Source organism: Columba livia, chromosome 21 (assembly GCF_036013475.1).
Source record: "Columba livia isolate bColLiv1 breed racing homer chromosome 21, bColLiv1.pat.W.v2, whole genome shotgun sequence".
Classification (NCBI taxonomy): Eukaryota; Metazoa; Chordata; class Aves; order Columbiformes; family Columbidae; genus Columba; species Columba livia.
This window is the reverse complement of record NC_088622.1, coordinates 1585495-1600728: the sequence shown is the minus strand read 5'-3', so window position 1 is coordinate 1600728 and position 15234 is coordinate 1585495. Positions and strand designations below refer to the sequence as shown.

Genomic DNA, 15234 nt, shown 5'->3' with positions numbered 1-15234 from the left:
CCTGGGACAGCTTTTCAGAGGCGAAGAGGCGGCAGCTTCCCCTCCCCAGAACCCCCCGTTGCTGCTCCCTCCTCCCCCGCAGGCTGAGCAGCCGGGCTGCAGCTGCGCTCCCCGGGCTGTGCAGCGGGATTCGGGGCGGGCCGGGGGGCGGTGGCAGCGGGAGGTGACAGCGGGAGGTGACAACGTGCTCCCCGCACACAAGGGCTCTCGGTTCCTGCCGTTCCCGTGCCCTTTGCTTTGCCGGCTCAACCTGCTCTTCATTGTCACTCTGTGCTCACTCCGGACCGCCGCACTCCATGGCCAAACCGCCTCTGCCCTTCGCTCGGGCTGCATCTCTCTCCTCCTCCCTCTCCTCCTCCTCCCTGTGATTATCTGCACAGGACATGACTAGTATCTCCGGAGCACTTTTAGTTTGCTCCCCCCCGCGCTCGGTGGGATTAATCTCTCGTTTCGGAGGTTATTTTCGGCAGGCAGGCTCGCAGGGAGCGATGCCCGAGCCGGGCAGCGGGGCCGGGGGCGAGTGAGGCGGCGGAGCGGGCAGAGCAGCAGCCGCTCCCGCCGAGGAGCAGCCCCTGCCCGGCCCCTGCCCGCTCCTGCACGGCTCCGGGAGAGCCCGTGGGGGCTGCTGCTGCCGAGCAACCAGCCCTTGCTTCAAACTAAGCCTCAACTTCACACAGCCAGGGAGGATGGCAACAGTACTGGAGCTTTGGAGCTGCCAAGAGAGCCGGGAGACCTGGGTTATGTTTGCCACTTGCTACTAAATGGGATTAAAATGGAATTTCTTACCTGGGTTTTTCCTGCCTTGGTTCTGCTGTGCACCCAACAGCACAGGTGTATCAGGTAAGAAACACCTTATCGTTCTTTCTTGACATCCCTCCTTCCCGTGTGCCTGGAGCCCGTATTTCCCGCTCCCACCCTGGGATGTTCTCCATTTACAGCTGTGACTGCTCGAGTGAGTGTTCAATAGATAAATGGGGCTTGACTGAAGAGTTTCCTCAATGTGCCCCATTTTCCTCTCTTCTTTGTTTTTTTCTAGCCGAGGATGCACTTCTGCCAACCGAGCAGCAATTTCTTGGGTTAATCAAGGTGTGTGTTTTTACCAGAGTGCCTGTGGAAGCTTTTCCCGAGGGCATTTGCTCCAAATCGGGGACAATCACTTTGTGTAACGCACTGCGCATCCCAGGCCCCCCTAACAGCTCCGTAGGGGGCCTGCTTAACATGAAACTCTTCCATAAACCCAGCCCAAGCAGTAGGGCACTAACTGAACAGCTTTGCTTAGGGCCTCCACAGGCACAATTAAGAGCCCCAAATACAGACATTCCTTTCTAACGTGTTCATTAAGTCTCCTGAACTTGAGATAAGAGGAAAAGCCTGGCAGAGGTCTTAGAAAAAAACATTTGAAGAACACCAACCATTTCTTAAAATAATAAATGGTAAAGATGTGTGTTTGCAGTTCTCAGTCACATCTATTCTGAAGGTGTTAGCTAGGCAACCAGCTATATTCTCTGTATATTCTCTCCAGATCTGGAGGCTGGATGTGGAGAAAGCTTGCCATGATTACGCAATGAAAATAGAAGGGGGAGTAAAAAAGAACTTGCTGCCTGTAAAAACATGCCTGCACCGCCCAGAGCAGAAACGGCTGTGGGATTGAAGGGGTCTTCCTACCTCTACTGCAGAGACATCATTAATAGCTTCAGAGGAGTGTAAGCAGCAAAGTGGTAATGGTAGTAAGACATAACATTGCTGTTATAGTATTTGGAATCAATTAGTGAGATCTGATCTTTTCTGTGGGAAGGAAAAGGACCTTGCATTAGAGCAAGTGTCAACTGCTGTCATTCAGGGCTGACATGATGATTTATCCCGTGACCTTGAATCTGTTGTGCAGGGTCAGATCCTGACACCCTCTGCTCTGAATCAATCCGGTGCTACAGAGAAGGCAGAGAAAATGCTGCTCATGACCTAAGGGCATCAGGGTCTTGCCCATAGTTTCAATGATCCTGTTTCCCTAGCTGAGCTTGCGCTAGCATTAAGTATTGTGGTTGAAAAGTGGTGTTTGAGTATAAAAGAAGGGAAAAAAGGATTTTAAGGAAGAGTCAGCCTGATTCCCCTTGTAAGGGCCCAGGAAGCACATTAACTCCCTTCCTTGGAGTTCTGTACTACAGTATTACATATCATTCTTTGGTACGGTGTGCTTTTATGAAGAGCACTATCTTATTAATACTGTGGTTTTATAATAATGGGCAAGACTTGCACTAGCTACGTTTTGTTGCTCTGATTTTCTTTTCCAAACGTGATGTGATCCCGGTTAGGATGACAGAGGTCAATCAACAGCACTCCGTGCTCATGAGTTCTGTGGAGCGGCCGTTGACGGGTGTGAGCAAACACATAGTTAATAATGGAAGAACCTTTCAGTGCGTACTATTGTCTGGTCCACCTGAGGCACTGATTAGTGGCAAGAAATTGGGTATTTCTGTGACTGGTGGCTCTCTGGGGCAAAGACTGCAGCTTCCACTATTTTATCAGAGTTCAATACGCTGTGGATGCTGCAATAATAAATGTGTCCTAGTGAATGAGGTTGTCTGCTGAAATATCTACACTTTGGGAAATATTTATTCGTTTGCAAAGAGAAAGAGTACTATTGATAGGAGTTTGGGGATGTATGTCTGTACTTTGTAACTCTTTACTGAAAGAGATTTTAATCATCTAACTAAAAACAGATGTATCTTTTGTATTTAAGATTCTACTATGTTAAATGACGCTTATATGTTTGCATAGAATTGTCCTTCTGTTGTGTCTCTCCCTCAGCCCTTTACTTCTATTCATGGAAACAGAGCAGCTTTAACACATGAATATATGCGAAGAGTGGTCTGTTTTCTGTAGCTTAAAACTCACAGAGAGGAAATAAGGGCTTTTATATTCAAAAAGTTACCATGACTTAAGCCTAATGCTTTTTCAATTACATTTAAAAATACGAAACGTATTCACAGTGAGCTTCACTTAGAGTCAGGAATGGCAGATGGGAAGGACACACATAGTGCTCTGGATAATCCTGGAGTTTGACAGAGGCCAGATTGTTCCCTGACCTTGCAGGAGATCCTTTGTCTTTTTCTCAAGAAAAGGTTTTCTGTAGTGGCAATGACATCTGGGACATCTGCCCCCAGAAGATTATCTCGAAGGACATGAAATGTACTCCAGCCCAGTCCTCAGTATCAGGCAAACTGGTATTTCCATCCACCACGTTAGCAGATTTCCATCTGCCATCAGGTGAGCAGATTTAAAGAAGAAACAGGAGATGCAAAAAAGTGCTTTTCCACATCTTACTGCTATACATATTTATCAAAAGGTCGGCACACCCTCCCTACAAATGCGACCCAAAATCAGGATCCCATGTCAAATACATTTAGAAGTGAACCAGTAGAATAAACACCAACAAAGTAAACCCAGCCATAAATTATCGCAGCTGTAATACTTCGGTAGCTCTCACTGGTATCAAGTGCATACAGCTCTGCTAACTTCAACACATTTGTTACACTGATGATCTGACCCTAGGGCTTTATTAATAATAGAAACAAGATTCGTTTAATTGTGTCATGGATATTTAAGTAAAACTCCCTCTAGATGGTAATCTGCTTAAAACACATGGCAAGCTACAGCCCACAGTTTTTAACCCAGCTCTCATCATTTTAACTTCCTTTTAGCAATATGGCTCTCCTTAATGCCCTTAAAATAGAACCCTGACAGAGGATAACTGCTGCCTGCTGGAAACGCTGCTTCAGAAAAGATGAGGCTCCTGGCAGTTCTTGCAGTGACATGAGTTCTCTTATAGCAACTCACTTGTCTGGGGACGAGTTCTTGATACACACAAGGAGCAACATCCATTGTGAAAGGGGAGAAGCAGAATTTGGTTTTAATATTTTTCTTGGGTTGAGGACTCATAAATATCCATGGCATTCTTCCATTTTCTGTTATTTTTCTGTTTGTAAGCATGGCCAGGTTTTAAAAGACACTTATTCTCTTTACCTAGAGCTATGAATGACATCGGAGATTACATAGGTTCCAACATCGAAATATCCTGGTTACCCAACCTGGATGATTTAATGAAAGGGTATGCACGTAATTTCAGGCCTGGGATTGGAGGTGAGACTTTGGGAGTGATGTCTCCTTGTTTCTTACAATCCTTCTGCCCTCTGATGTTTATGTGAACTTCATCCTCTACAGCATTAAAATGTTGAGGTTTTCTATTGCTTGCATACTGGAAATAATAACAATCAACGATTCACTTGATCTCGAAAAAAGAGAATGTGACCTGTAAAAGATTAAAATCTCTTTCCCCGAGGTAGATTTTACTTGGAAAGTGAACTTTATCACAGAAAATACTTTTATGAATTCACTCTGCATGAAAGAATTAACAGTCTTGAGTCATCTGTATTTTTAGAGGTACTATCGTGATGTGCATCACACCATTCAACCATTTTTTCTCAGGTCCTCCTGTGAACGTTGCTCTTGCCATTGAAGTAGCCAGCATCGACCACATCTCCGAGGTGAACATGGTACGTTAGCGGTCAAACGACCAGGTTGTGACCGTGTGTGCTGCAGTGACGGGGGGTGTGGGACGCCGGCCAGAGAGGCAGCTGATCCCCAGCGTGTTTGGAGTGGAGAAATGCCAGGAGAAGATATTGCAAAGAACAAATAATGCGTCTTAAGACACAGGCAGAGCCTCTCCTGGCAGACACAGGCAGTTACAAGAATCCAGCCATGTATGTCACTGCGATTTCTTTCTGCAGTTTGCAAGGTTGGGTCAGTGCGGCATTTCCTAACAGAAAGTCTAATTTTAAGCATTAACTCCAACTTCTGTTCAAATTCCTCTCCACCACAGACACTTCCAAAGGGGCGCTGAGGGCACGACTGGTTGTGAGATGCTCCTTTTTTGTGTGCGAAGACCCCTCAGTAAAGCAGTGGAGTACAGCAACTTACGAGTCACATAAACGAGCGTAGCCACAAATAAACTGCATCTCTGAAACACAAAAGATTTACTTTTAAAACCAAAATTTTGACTTTTTGTCCATGCTTTCCCTTCCTTACAGGTGCATAACTTCACCTCATTCTTTAGTCTTGGTTTAAAAACCCTTCAAAACCAACATTTGTGCTTGTGGAGATAAACTGATTTTCTTCATTAAGACATACGCAACTCTCACAACGTGTTGTATTTAACACCGACACCAAATCACTTCTTGATATCTTGGGTTTATCTGTGTTAGAAATACATGGCAGAAATAAAAATGCTTGGGCAGCTCTATGGTTGACTGAGTATAAAACGAACACATTTCTAGGCTAATACAGTGATTTTTTTACCAAGACCCAAGGCAGTATCATTGTATTTGGTTAGCATCACTTTCCAATTGGGATTCCTCTTCTCACAGGAATATACCATGACGGTATTTTTGCACCAGAGCTGGCGAGACGACCGCCTGTCCTACAACCACACCAACGAGACTCTGGGCTTGGACAGCCGCTTTGTGGACAAGCTCTGGTTGCCAGATACTTTCATAGTAAACGCCAAGTCCGCCTGGTTCCACGACGTGACCGTGGAGAACAAACTCATCAGGCTCCAGCCAGATGGCGTCATTTTATACAGCATCAGGTGAGGGAGAAAGACGACAAGGGTAACCCACCACGGATTAACTACTTGAACAGACTGTAATCGCTCAGTTTTCCTAGGATGATCTCCTAAAATCATTATTAATTTAAAATGGAAGAAAGCACTGGTGACTGCTACCAGAGATCCCTTTGCTTTACAAGGATGACACTGCCAGGGAGGTATCTTTGGCACATTTTCCACTGCCTAATCACTGATCACATTCAGAATGTCCTTAATAGGAGATAAGCACCTCATAACTATCTGGTCACAAGCAAGGAGGTGCTGAACACAGAGCAAAGAGCCTGTTCTCCGCTCTCACCATTTTCCAAGGGAAGTTTGAGCCTGATTTCAGAGAACGTAGCATTCCCTCACTTTGGAAGAGTGCTCTGCCTAGAACTCAGTAACTATATTTGAAGTTAATTGTGTAATGTTCTAAAAAATAATGAATGCGCACCTTTGACATTGTAAGTCCAAAGTCACCTTGAAGGTATTAGTAGTGATCTTGGGGACAGTGGGGGTAGATTTGACTCAGAAATTCCTTTTTATTAGCAGAACTATTATAGCTGAAGTGTCCTCTGACATTAGACACATCATTTCACCTTTCTTAAATGTTTCCCCACCTTTGGGTTCCCCACAGACGTAGCAAAGCCAATAGCCATAAGGATTTTGTAAACAGTTCCCTGTATTAGCACTAAGGTTTCCAAGTTTTCCAATTAGTCTTTGAATTGCTCGGAAAGGCTCTGAATGCTCCTAACGGGTGTTCCCGTTGCTCGGAACAGGATCACCTCAACAGTGGCTTGTGACATGGACCTCTCCAAGTACCCCATGGACGAGCAGGAGTGCATGTTGGATTTGGAGAGCTGTAAGGGCTGAGTATAGTCTTTTATTTCATTTGCATTTTGTTTAAAGCCTGCATTTCTGGTACTGAGTTTGCTGGAATGATTCTGCCTTAGTCAATTGCCTTAGGATTAGAAATAAATGGTACAAACATGAATCCCTTTATTCTCTGTGCTGGGCATTAGACAATGGACTTTTCAGTACCAGTTCAGCTCTGATCCAATTCAAAACTGTAAGATTGACTTGGTGAAGGTGAACAACCCATAGTCCTGCTGACCAATGTCTGGGACTTTGTGCTTCACGTGAAACCCCGTGCAGTTGTGTCAGTCACTGGCATTACTGAGGTTTCCATCAAATCCAGTGAGAACAAGCAGAGAGGCCCACAGGCAAAATTTGATGTGCTATTTTCTTCTTTATGAGAAAAGAGGAAAAAGAAAGGATTGCCTCCTTTTAATGAATGCCACTGTGACTAACCCTTACATTGCTGTTTGACCTGCCTGGGCATTCCTGTGTACGTTACACAGAAATCAGAATACTGCATGGGGTGGCTTAAATTCCTTTGTACTCACAAAGGTGGGTGAAGAATGAATTTATATTTTGTCCAAGCTGTGTTTTAGCCATGATCTGCATATAATTCCCATAAGCATCACTGCCTGACTGGTACAGAGAACTTACAAAGTCAGTTTGTGAACCTGGAGATAGACCTGCAGTACAGAACTACAGCCTGATCTGTCTGCAGTAGGAAAGACATAGATAAATTAGATTTAGTAGTGATCTTCTGTGACTCTGAGATCCGAGCACAGGGCCGGGGTAAGCAGGCTAGTCCAAGTGCTACAGTAACAGTTTCTTTAAGTGAGTATACAAATGAGCTTTTTGAGAGATAAATTGAATATTTCTCATGGCACTGATGCGCATTGTTCTGTACCACATATTGCAAGTCAGCGTGAATCAACTTGGATGATTGTCCCTGCAGGAAGCCCGCCCCAGTGTGACGCTGGCAGCACTGGTGTTGCCAGGCCAGTGAGTTATCCAGACTGAATCTCAGCATGTTTGCAATGGGATGGGGGAAAATCAGCATAGCAGAGGAATTAGAAGACTTCCATGATGAGTCCTGGAAGTTCTTAATTTCTTCTTCAAACATCATGTTTATTCGGCTTTCTTTTGGCAGATGGCTACTCTTCAGAGGACATTGTCTACCACTGGTCAGAAAACCAGGAGGAGATCCACGGGCTGGATAAGCTGCAGCTTGCTCAGTTCACAATTACCAATTATCAGTTCACAACAGAAATGATGAACTTCAAATCTGGTAACAGGATCTGTCTTCAGTTCAGGGGCAGTATCTGACTTTTCCCTGCATAGGGAAACCTCCTATAACAGAAAATCCTTCTTCTTAAGTAACTAATTTAAGAGTCGGTCAGGTTTCTGGTAAGGGTTTTCTCTAGCTTACACTTGCAAAAAATGCCAACCTCTGCTGAGCCTTCAGGTGGCCACTGCAGCATATTGTGCCCTTTAGCTCTGTGTGTTTGACAAAATACTGCATGGAGTAGCCAGACAGCGCTTGATAAAAAGCACTTGAGGTGGAGCTCACATTTTCTTGACCTAATTTGCAACTTCACATAAAGAAAAATTTCCATTAACCCTGATGTTATGAGGCTTATGACGTACAGTCAGATCATTCTAATTCTATCCAGTAGCAGTCAGTGGTGTGTATGTGTATCCCTGGATTTATTGCAATGTTTGTAAAGGATTGGAGTCATTTCTTTCCTGCTGATTTTTCATCCCCTTTCAGATTCTCATTTATGCTGCACATCTCCTCTAAGCTCTTTTTTGAGTTTGAAATTAACTTGGCCTTTTAAAAAATCTAAATTTAGTGTCTGGAGGACTTTCTACAGCAGATGATAAGACAGTACACATTTTGAAGCAATACTGTTATTTGAGAAGACTCATGATTTTATTTTCAGATCTGGCATTGATATGACCTGAGGCAAATCATTTGACCTATTCTTAGCTAACAGTGCTGATGAGAACTGCAGAGCCTGGTGCCGGCTTTATGAAGACTGATGGAGCAACAGCCAAAAAAGATTTTTGTGATTCTTGTCCAAAAGATGTAAATCTGTGTCATCATAAGAAATGTTCTTTCGAATGTCAGTTTAACTGTAATTCACAGAGTCGGGATCTTTGTCTGCCCTTTTCTCCAGCAGGTCAGTTCCCCAGGCTCAGTCTTCACTTCCACCTTCGGCGAAATCGGGGAGTTTACATCATTCAGTCTTACGTTCCCTCTATCTTACTAGTGGCCATGTCGTGGGTGTCGTTCTGGATCAGCCAGTCGGCTGTGCCCGCCAGAGTGTCTCTAGGTAAAGCAGCTTGGGAAGGACACGCTGAACTTGAATGATGGTCTCTAATAATCGTTATCCATGAAGATGCATTTATGAATGCTGTGTTTATAGAAGGTCCTTTAAAAGATTTCCTTCATGTTTTGATTTGTGTCACGCTATCAGAGCAGCTGCCTCAGTAAGGAGCAGAAACCAACCAGCTAAGGATGGTTAAAAGCAATCGGGAATGTGAAGCTGATGTATGAAAGAATTAATTTGAAGGAACTGGGACAGTGACAAAAAAATGTTTCTAGAGCTTGTGGGTCTGCTTGCCTGAGTAAGGGTTGCACGTCCAGATGCAAATGTTTTTGAGGGTTAAATCCCATTTTCTCGTTTTGTTTGTCCTGACCTAGAACAAAACCATGGATAACACGTTTGAAGCTGCCAGAGCTGTACAAATGTACAGTTTTTTACAAGCTCCCCTGTTTTGCAAATCAGAAGCTGCACTTCTTAAGGGGCTTCTACTGTGAAAATCTTCCTCAGCTTCAGATTAGTAAATACGCTTATTACAGCGTACACTGTGAAATCTCAAGTACATTTTCTCGCACTACACTGCAGGTATAACTACGGTTCTTACTATGACTACACTGATGGTCAGTGCGCGATCTTCACTTCCACGAGCATCTGCCATCAAAGCACTTGATGTTTACTTCTGGATTTGCTACGTGTTTGTCTTCGCGGCGCTGGTGGAATACGCATTTGCACATTTCAATGCTGACTACATGAAAAAGCAAAAGAACAAGATAAAGGCGCGGAGGCAGAGTGCGGAGGTCAGTAAGAGGAATACCGAGAATAACTTTGCAAAAGCAGTCACCCTGCATTATGAGCTTTTTCTACTATAGAAGCGATTTCTTCTATCCAGATTTGTACATCTTATACCTTGAGAATATATTTAGGCCTTTTGATGTTTGTTCAGTCCTCACTGTAAGTTACATGGAGTTGCTCCTCTAGGGACACGTCCATGTCATGGCTGGCTGGATGAGGTACGCTGACTTTGCCCTATAAATCGCTATTATAGGTTCTCTTCTTTCTTTTGCAGATAAACGTGAAGAATGCTATTGTTCTGTTTTCCCTTTCCATAGCCGGTGTGAACCAGGAACTGGCCATTTCTAATCGGCAGCACCGAATTCCCAGAAGCCTTCCTGGATCGTACGGCACCATAGAAATAGAAACTGGAGAGACAAAACATCAGCAAGTAATGAAACTGGACAAAAAGAGCGGTCTGAAGTCACTCTTTAAGCCTATCGATGCTGATACCATTGACATATATGCCCGAGCTGTGTTCCCAGCAGCCTTTGCAGCAGTCAATGTTATATACTGGGTTGCATACACAATGTGAAAAAATATATCATGTGAAGAAGAGCTATGAATTGAACAATACCTACAGACTAAAACGCTCTTGCTGAAACTGTATCGATCCATCTCTTCTCAAGATATTTTCCAATGAGCTCGAGACATTTATGAAGTCAAGAAAGTCCTACAACGGATTCCTACTACAAACAGCAATTCACGACTGATCTGATTTGGTGCAGTAGCAACTGTACTCTGCCAAACAATCCCAGCTCCTTATTTCCTGTATTACCACGCGACAATTTTTCATGTGTACATACTTGAAGCAGAAGTTTAAGTCTGAAACGACCATGGTTTTCCTTCACTTTAAGGGTTTATCAGTAATGAAGGTTTGGCTTTTCACACTCAGATCATTTCCTTTTTCGTAACGGAAGAGCTAAGTCCTCACTTCTACACATGGGTGATTTTCTGCTTCTGGCCTTCCGTGGCATGGTCTAAGTTAACGCTAGTGGTAAAGCCGGATTTTTTTAATCATAAACATTTCAGGAATGAAGTAAAAGGGAATAGAGGGGAGCGGAGGCTTTTTTTTAAAATTATAATTTGTCTTGGATAAAGTATCGAAAATATTTCAATGCTCTTAGTCACAGCATGAAATAAAATACACTAAATAAAATTCTACTGAATTGTTAATAATGCCTGTATTACACTTCAGATCTATGCTAATGGAAGTCTAAGCACATAAACACAGTAATGTTTATTACTTTAATAGGCCTCAAACCAAGCAGAAGTGATCTAGAAACACAGGGAAAGGGCAGGCTTTCTGTCTTGTATTGGGAAAAATTATAAAGGTGCTCTATGACGAAGGAACTCTCCGTAAGTCAGGCCCAGGTTCACCTCAGTCTTTAGTTTCTGTTATAACGGAAAAACTACCTGCCCACAGTGTGCTGGAGAGAGCAAGCCAAGATCAAGCTGTAATTGTTCCACCAAGTTCTCACCAGCCCAGCCCTGGACTGAGACACCTGGATTCTGCCCCAAGATCTTGCCACTGCCTGCTTGGGGAGTATTAGTTAAGTCATTTCTCTGCATCATCTGCCACACTGACATAATGATACTGATTTCTTTCCTATATCTTTGAGTTTTACAGAAGAAAAACCCTTCAGGAGAGACAGAAAGTTTTATCCTCCAACTAGGTAGGTGCATCCAACTAGTATTTATGAAAGCTGACTTTAGATGGGATGTACTAGGGTCAAGGAGAGGGAAAAATACAAAACCAAACCAACCAAACAGTATGAGACAGGTCAGAAGGCACTTTATGTACCTGAAAGCATTTGTATTCCTTTCAGCCATTCAGAGTACTGCTCTATGGACTGGCATATCTGTGAGAAAAAGAGTGGGATATGTGTTAATATAATCATTCTAAATGTGAAGTGTTAATAAAACCTAGATATACAGAAACTGGAGCTTCTATAACCATCAAAATAGACATTCAAACCGTTGAACTGGAAGATAAAACACATTAGAAGGCAAATCAAAATAACCTCAGGGATTTCATCCCATAATGAAATCCTGCCTATTCGGCACCCAAGGGCTTGTAAAACTCCGCTCTGGCCTTGCCAACAGAAGGGAAAGCGCCGCTGTGTGTCCTGAGCGCTGGCTGGGGGGCACTTATGCAGACTGCTGTGCTTGGGTTAAAAAATAGCGGTTTCTGCCTCAAGAGGTGGTAAAGAATCAGAAAGCACAAGATGAAGAAGAGCAAGATACTGCGTGATGTGTTTGAAAGCGATGCGGGCAGTGACAGCACCACAAAGAGGTTAATACACAGAAATGACTGTCCTGTTTCTGGGTAAAAATGAAAGCATTTCTCCAAGTTAAAGCTCTCACATCAGTTCTTTACTGGTTTGCTAATCCAATAGATAACGTAGCGAAACCAATTTAACTCGATGAGGCTTCTACTGTTGGTACAACAAAACACTTAGAACGATCGCTCTGATTTTAAATACTCCGAGTCATTAACCTAAGAAAGCACTTCACGTTGGCAGGAAAACAGCACCCCTGCATATTTGTCTGTCAAGCCGAATAGATAATGAAAATCCTATTGAAAGTTACTGAGAGCATTTTCATTTAAAAATATCTGAAGCAACTCCCTCTTTCCCTCTTTATCATAGCAGCTTAAAACACTTGCAGTGTTTGAAAGCCTGTTTGACATTATTATAATACCCCATGCAATATACACTACAAACATATATAGCTATTACTTCTTAATGAAAACTGAATGAAAAATTGGCAATGAACATGTCTATTTGTATAGACTTGGTAGCTAAAATGAGAAAGGCACTGTCTTCTTCTGCCTTTATAGCTTGTGTTTAAAATGGAATGAATTTGAGGATCTAAGCCTATGGTTACATAATGCATCAGGGAGGGATGTGTTCTCTCCTCTAGCAGCTTTATGTCACAGCTATTCCTTTTACTAAGTCCTGCTCAGTAAAAACTAATCTGAAAAGACAGTCAAACCGAGGCTGTCAGAAAATGTAGCACCAGGAGAACTAATCAGTTATTATTGGGAGTTCACTGTTCCGCAAAAAGATTGGTCCAGAAAAAGAAATCCAAATATGCCTCATTTCCGAGGTATCTGAAACCTCTGGATTCACTCTAAATCACTGTGGATTTTGGACCAACCAACACACAGGACTAATTCCACCGAACGGAACATCCCTCTAGCCCAGCGCCCAATCTCCACCTTTTGCTATAAATTCTGTCACAGAGTTGCTGACTGGGTGCGTTTTCACTCAAAACCATTGTTCTTTGTGTTCTCAAGCAGGGCAAAGACAGGCAATATCACAAACCCCCAAAAAGTGCTGTCATTTCAGCTCACGCAGGAGAGAGCACCCAAGCTAAAGGTAGAACTATCTCACGTAGACAAAGCCTACGACATTTCCATGAGGGGGTCTACCAACAATATTTTAACTTACCTTTCTAGAACCATTTAAACGCTTAATTGGAACACTTTAGGACAGTAAGGAGAAAGGTGCTCAGAAAGGTAAAGAATATTTGAAAGAGGTAGCAAATATTTTTTGGACCTCCAAACAAAGTTGTTCAGCAATAATTAGCCCTGCAACGTAGTCACTGGGTAACTAAGTTCCTACAAATACAGGTTTGTGTCAGTTGCTAATGGGTAAGTAATCTGAACAGGAAGAGCACTGGGAATTACCTTTGCTAGCACAAATACCACAAACCTCTCCATTTTCATGCAATGCATTACCAGATGGGGTAGGGAGGACATCCTTCTTCCCATAGTAGTAAATAATTGGCCAGCTTGAAGGAGCAGACACGTGGAACAGGCGTAGATGGAAGCAGCAAAACAATATATAGGCCATTGAGCTATTCCAGTATTACAATCACTACAGTCTTAAGATTAAATAAAGATTGAGTGATGAAATACAGAGTAATCTGTAAAACATCTGGTGTAATAATCCATCCAGACTGTTCTTCCTCTATTACTACATTACTTTCAGAGTTAGACAAACACAAAAGATCTATTTCTGTACATCTCAAACTTGCCACGTTTTTGTAGATCTATTTCAGCTTATCCTACCCTCCTCTTTCCAGGCCGTGTGTGCAACTTTTCCATATACAAGATCATACGTGTCTATATATAAAAGACAGGAACATTCTAGATACGTTTATAAACTACGGTGCACATAGCATTTTAAAATTGAGCCTGTGCTTTATGAAGAAGAAACCTTTAATATGTCAGCTATGGTTCTTTTCAGATTGCCTACAGCGGTGTTTCTGTGCGTGTAACTGAAGGACCCGCCTGGGTTTGGAACACTCGGGGCTCAGGGTGCCCGTCTTCCCATCAGCTGAGCGCTGGCTGGACCCATAACAGGAACCCGGGACAGCGCCATTGCGCCGGGCCAGGGGCAGCCACAAAAAGAAGCCTCTTGAGGAACGAAGGTGAAAACGTGATCCTCAGGGTTAAGTCTTTTTTTGTTCGTTTAAAACGTTCGTCTTCAGTAGAAGCACCAATTTTCTTTCGTCCCTATTTTCTTTCACTGTTATCTTTCAGCGGAAGGATCGTTGATTGCTGAAGGATTAGGACCAGGTTATGCAGCAAGAAGAAAAGAGCCCCCATAATTTACAGCGTATTGTGTGATGGTGAACGGCATTTTAAATTTTAAATATTAACAAATACAGAAGCATAGAGGTTTGGTTTCATTTGCTTTTAAACACACATAGCTTGGACTACCCATGGGATTCTTTATTCTCCTGCCTAATGCAGTGTCAACAACAGCGAGTTAGCTTCTGGGTGCTTCTGTCTTATATAAGAAAGACAAGCAAGGGAGGTGTTGACTTAAAATAGTCTTGAGACATTATTCATTTTTTCTATTTTAACATGGGCTAGAAAAAACCCCTAATATTCAATCTAGCAAGAAAACTTGCAAAGAATTACCATGGTGATTTCTGATGCTATGTAGGGTATATGCTTTACTCCAGTTTATGTTAAAGTGTATTGATGCTTTGCCTTATAATTTTATGCGACTTAACTTGTTTTAACCAAAAGTACTATAATTTTTTTACTAACCCATCTGCATGAACTTCATATGCTGAAATACAAACCACGGCTTACCGCATTCTACTAAGCAAAACCATCCTTTTTAATGACTATACATTGGCTAAGCTTTCTCTTATGGAACCAAAACCCCCAGGACCATCTTTAAATCTCTCTCCTATTGTTTGTAGCCTGGATTCACAAATTCACTCTTTTTTGGGTCTGTACTTCTCTTTACAACATCAACTTGCCCAAGTGGAAGCACATAGGATGAATAAGCATTAGGATACTCCTTTCTTTGCTTTATTTCCATAGCAGCTGTCGCTGGCACAGTAACAATAGGTTAACATAAAGCACAAGCACTCAAACAGATCTGTACATCAAAACGTGAGAAAAGAACTGCTGAGATTGTTTGTAAGGGAGGTCAGAGTTACTTGGGAAGTTGAAATGCTTTTCACCAGACAAACCTCGATCAGCAGATCACAAACAAGCGAATGCACAGGGGGAACAATAGGCACAAGAGTTAAAATGCGATACAACGCAATCCA

The 15234-nt window shown here is 42.8% G+C and overlaps 1 protein-coding gene across 4 annotated transcripts; it reads left to right on the top strand.

The window, feature by feature from the left end:
- Positions 1–178: 178 nt before the first annotated feature.
- GABRD (gamma-aminobutyric acid type A receptor subunit delta) lies at positions 179–10830 on the top strand. 4 transcript variants are annotated; one of them, XM_021281783.2, is made up of 10 exons: positions 187–840; positions 1037–1086; positions 4025–4137; positions 4483–4550; positions 5421–5641; positions 6418–6500; positions 7644–7781; positions 8674–8829; positions 9406–9617; positions 9887–10830. In XM_021281783.2, exons 3-10 carry the CDS (start codon positions 4029–4031, stop codon positions 10184–10186), a joined length of 1287 nt encoding a protein of 428 aa, XP_021137458.1. In that variant the 5' UTR covers positions 187–840; positions 1037–1086; positions 4025–4028; the 3' UTR covers positions 10187–10830. The 4 variants fall into 4 exon arrangements, with proteins under 4 accessions (XP_064893488.1, XP_021137458.1, XP_064893487.1 ...); XM_065037416.1 differs by lacking the exon at positions 1037–1086 and having other exon boundaries at positions 179–840; positions 9930–10136; XM_065037415.1 differs by lacking the exon at positions 1037–1086 and having other exon boundaries at positions 189–840; positions 8677–8829.
- The last annotated feature ends 4404 nt before the right edge of the window (positions 10831–15234 follow it).

Coding starts and splice junctions, on each gene's coding strand:
- GABRD (XM_005514322.4), top strand. CDS start 773: ATGGAATTTCTTACCTGGGTTTTTCCTGCCTTGGTTCTGCTGTGCACC. Junction 8,830..9,405: donor GCCCGCCAGAGTGTCTCTAG/GTAAAGCAGCTT, acceptor ACTACACTGCAG/GTATAACTACGGTTCTTACT. Junction 9,618..9,886: donor CGCGGAGGCAGAGTGCGGAG/GTCAGTAAGAGG, acceptor TTTCTTTTGCAG/ATAAACGTGAAGAATGCTAT.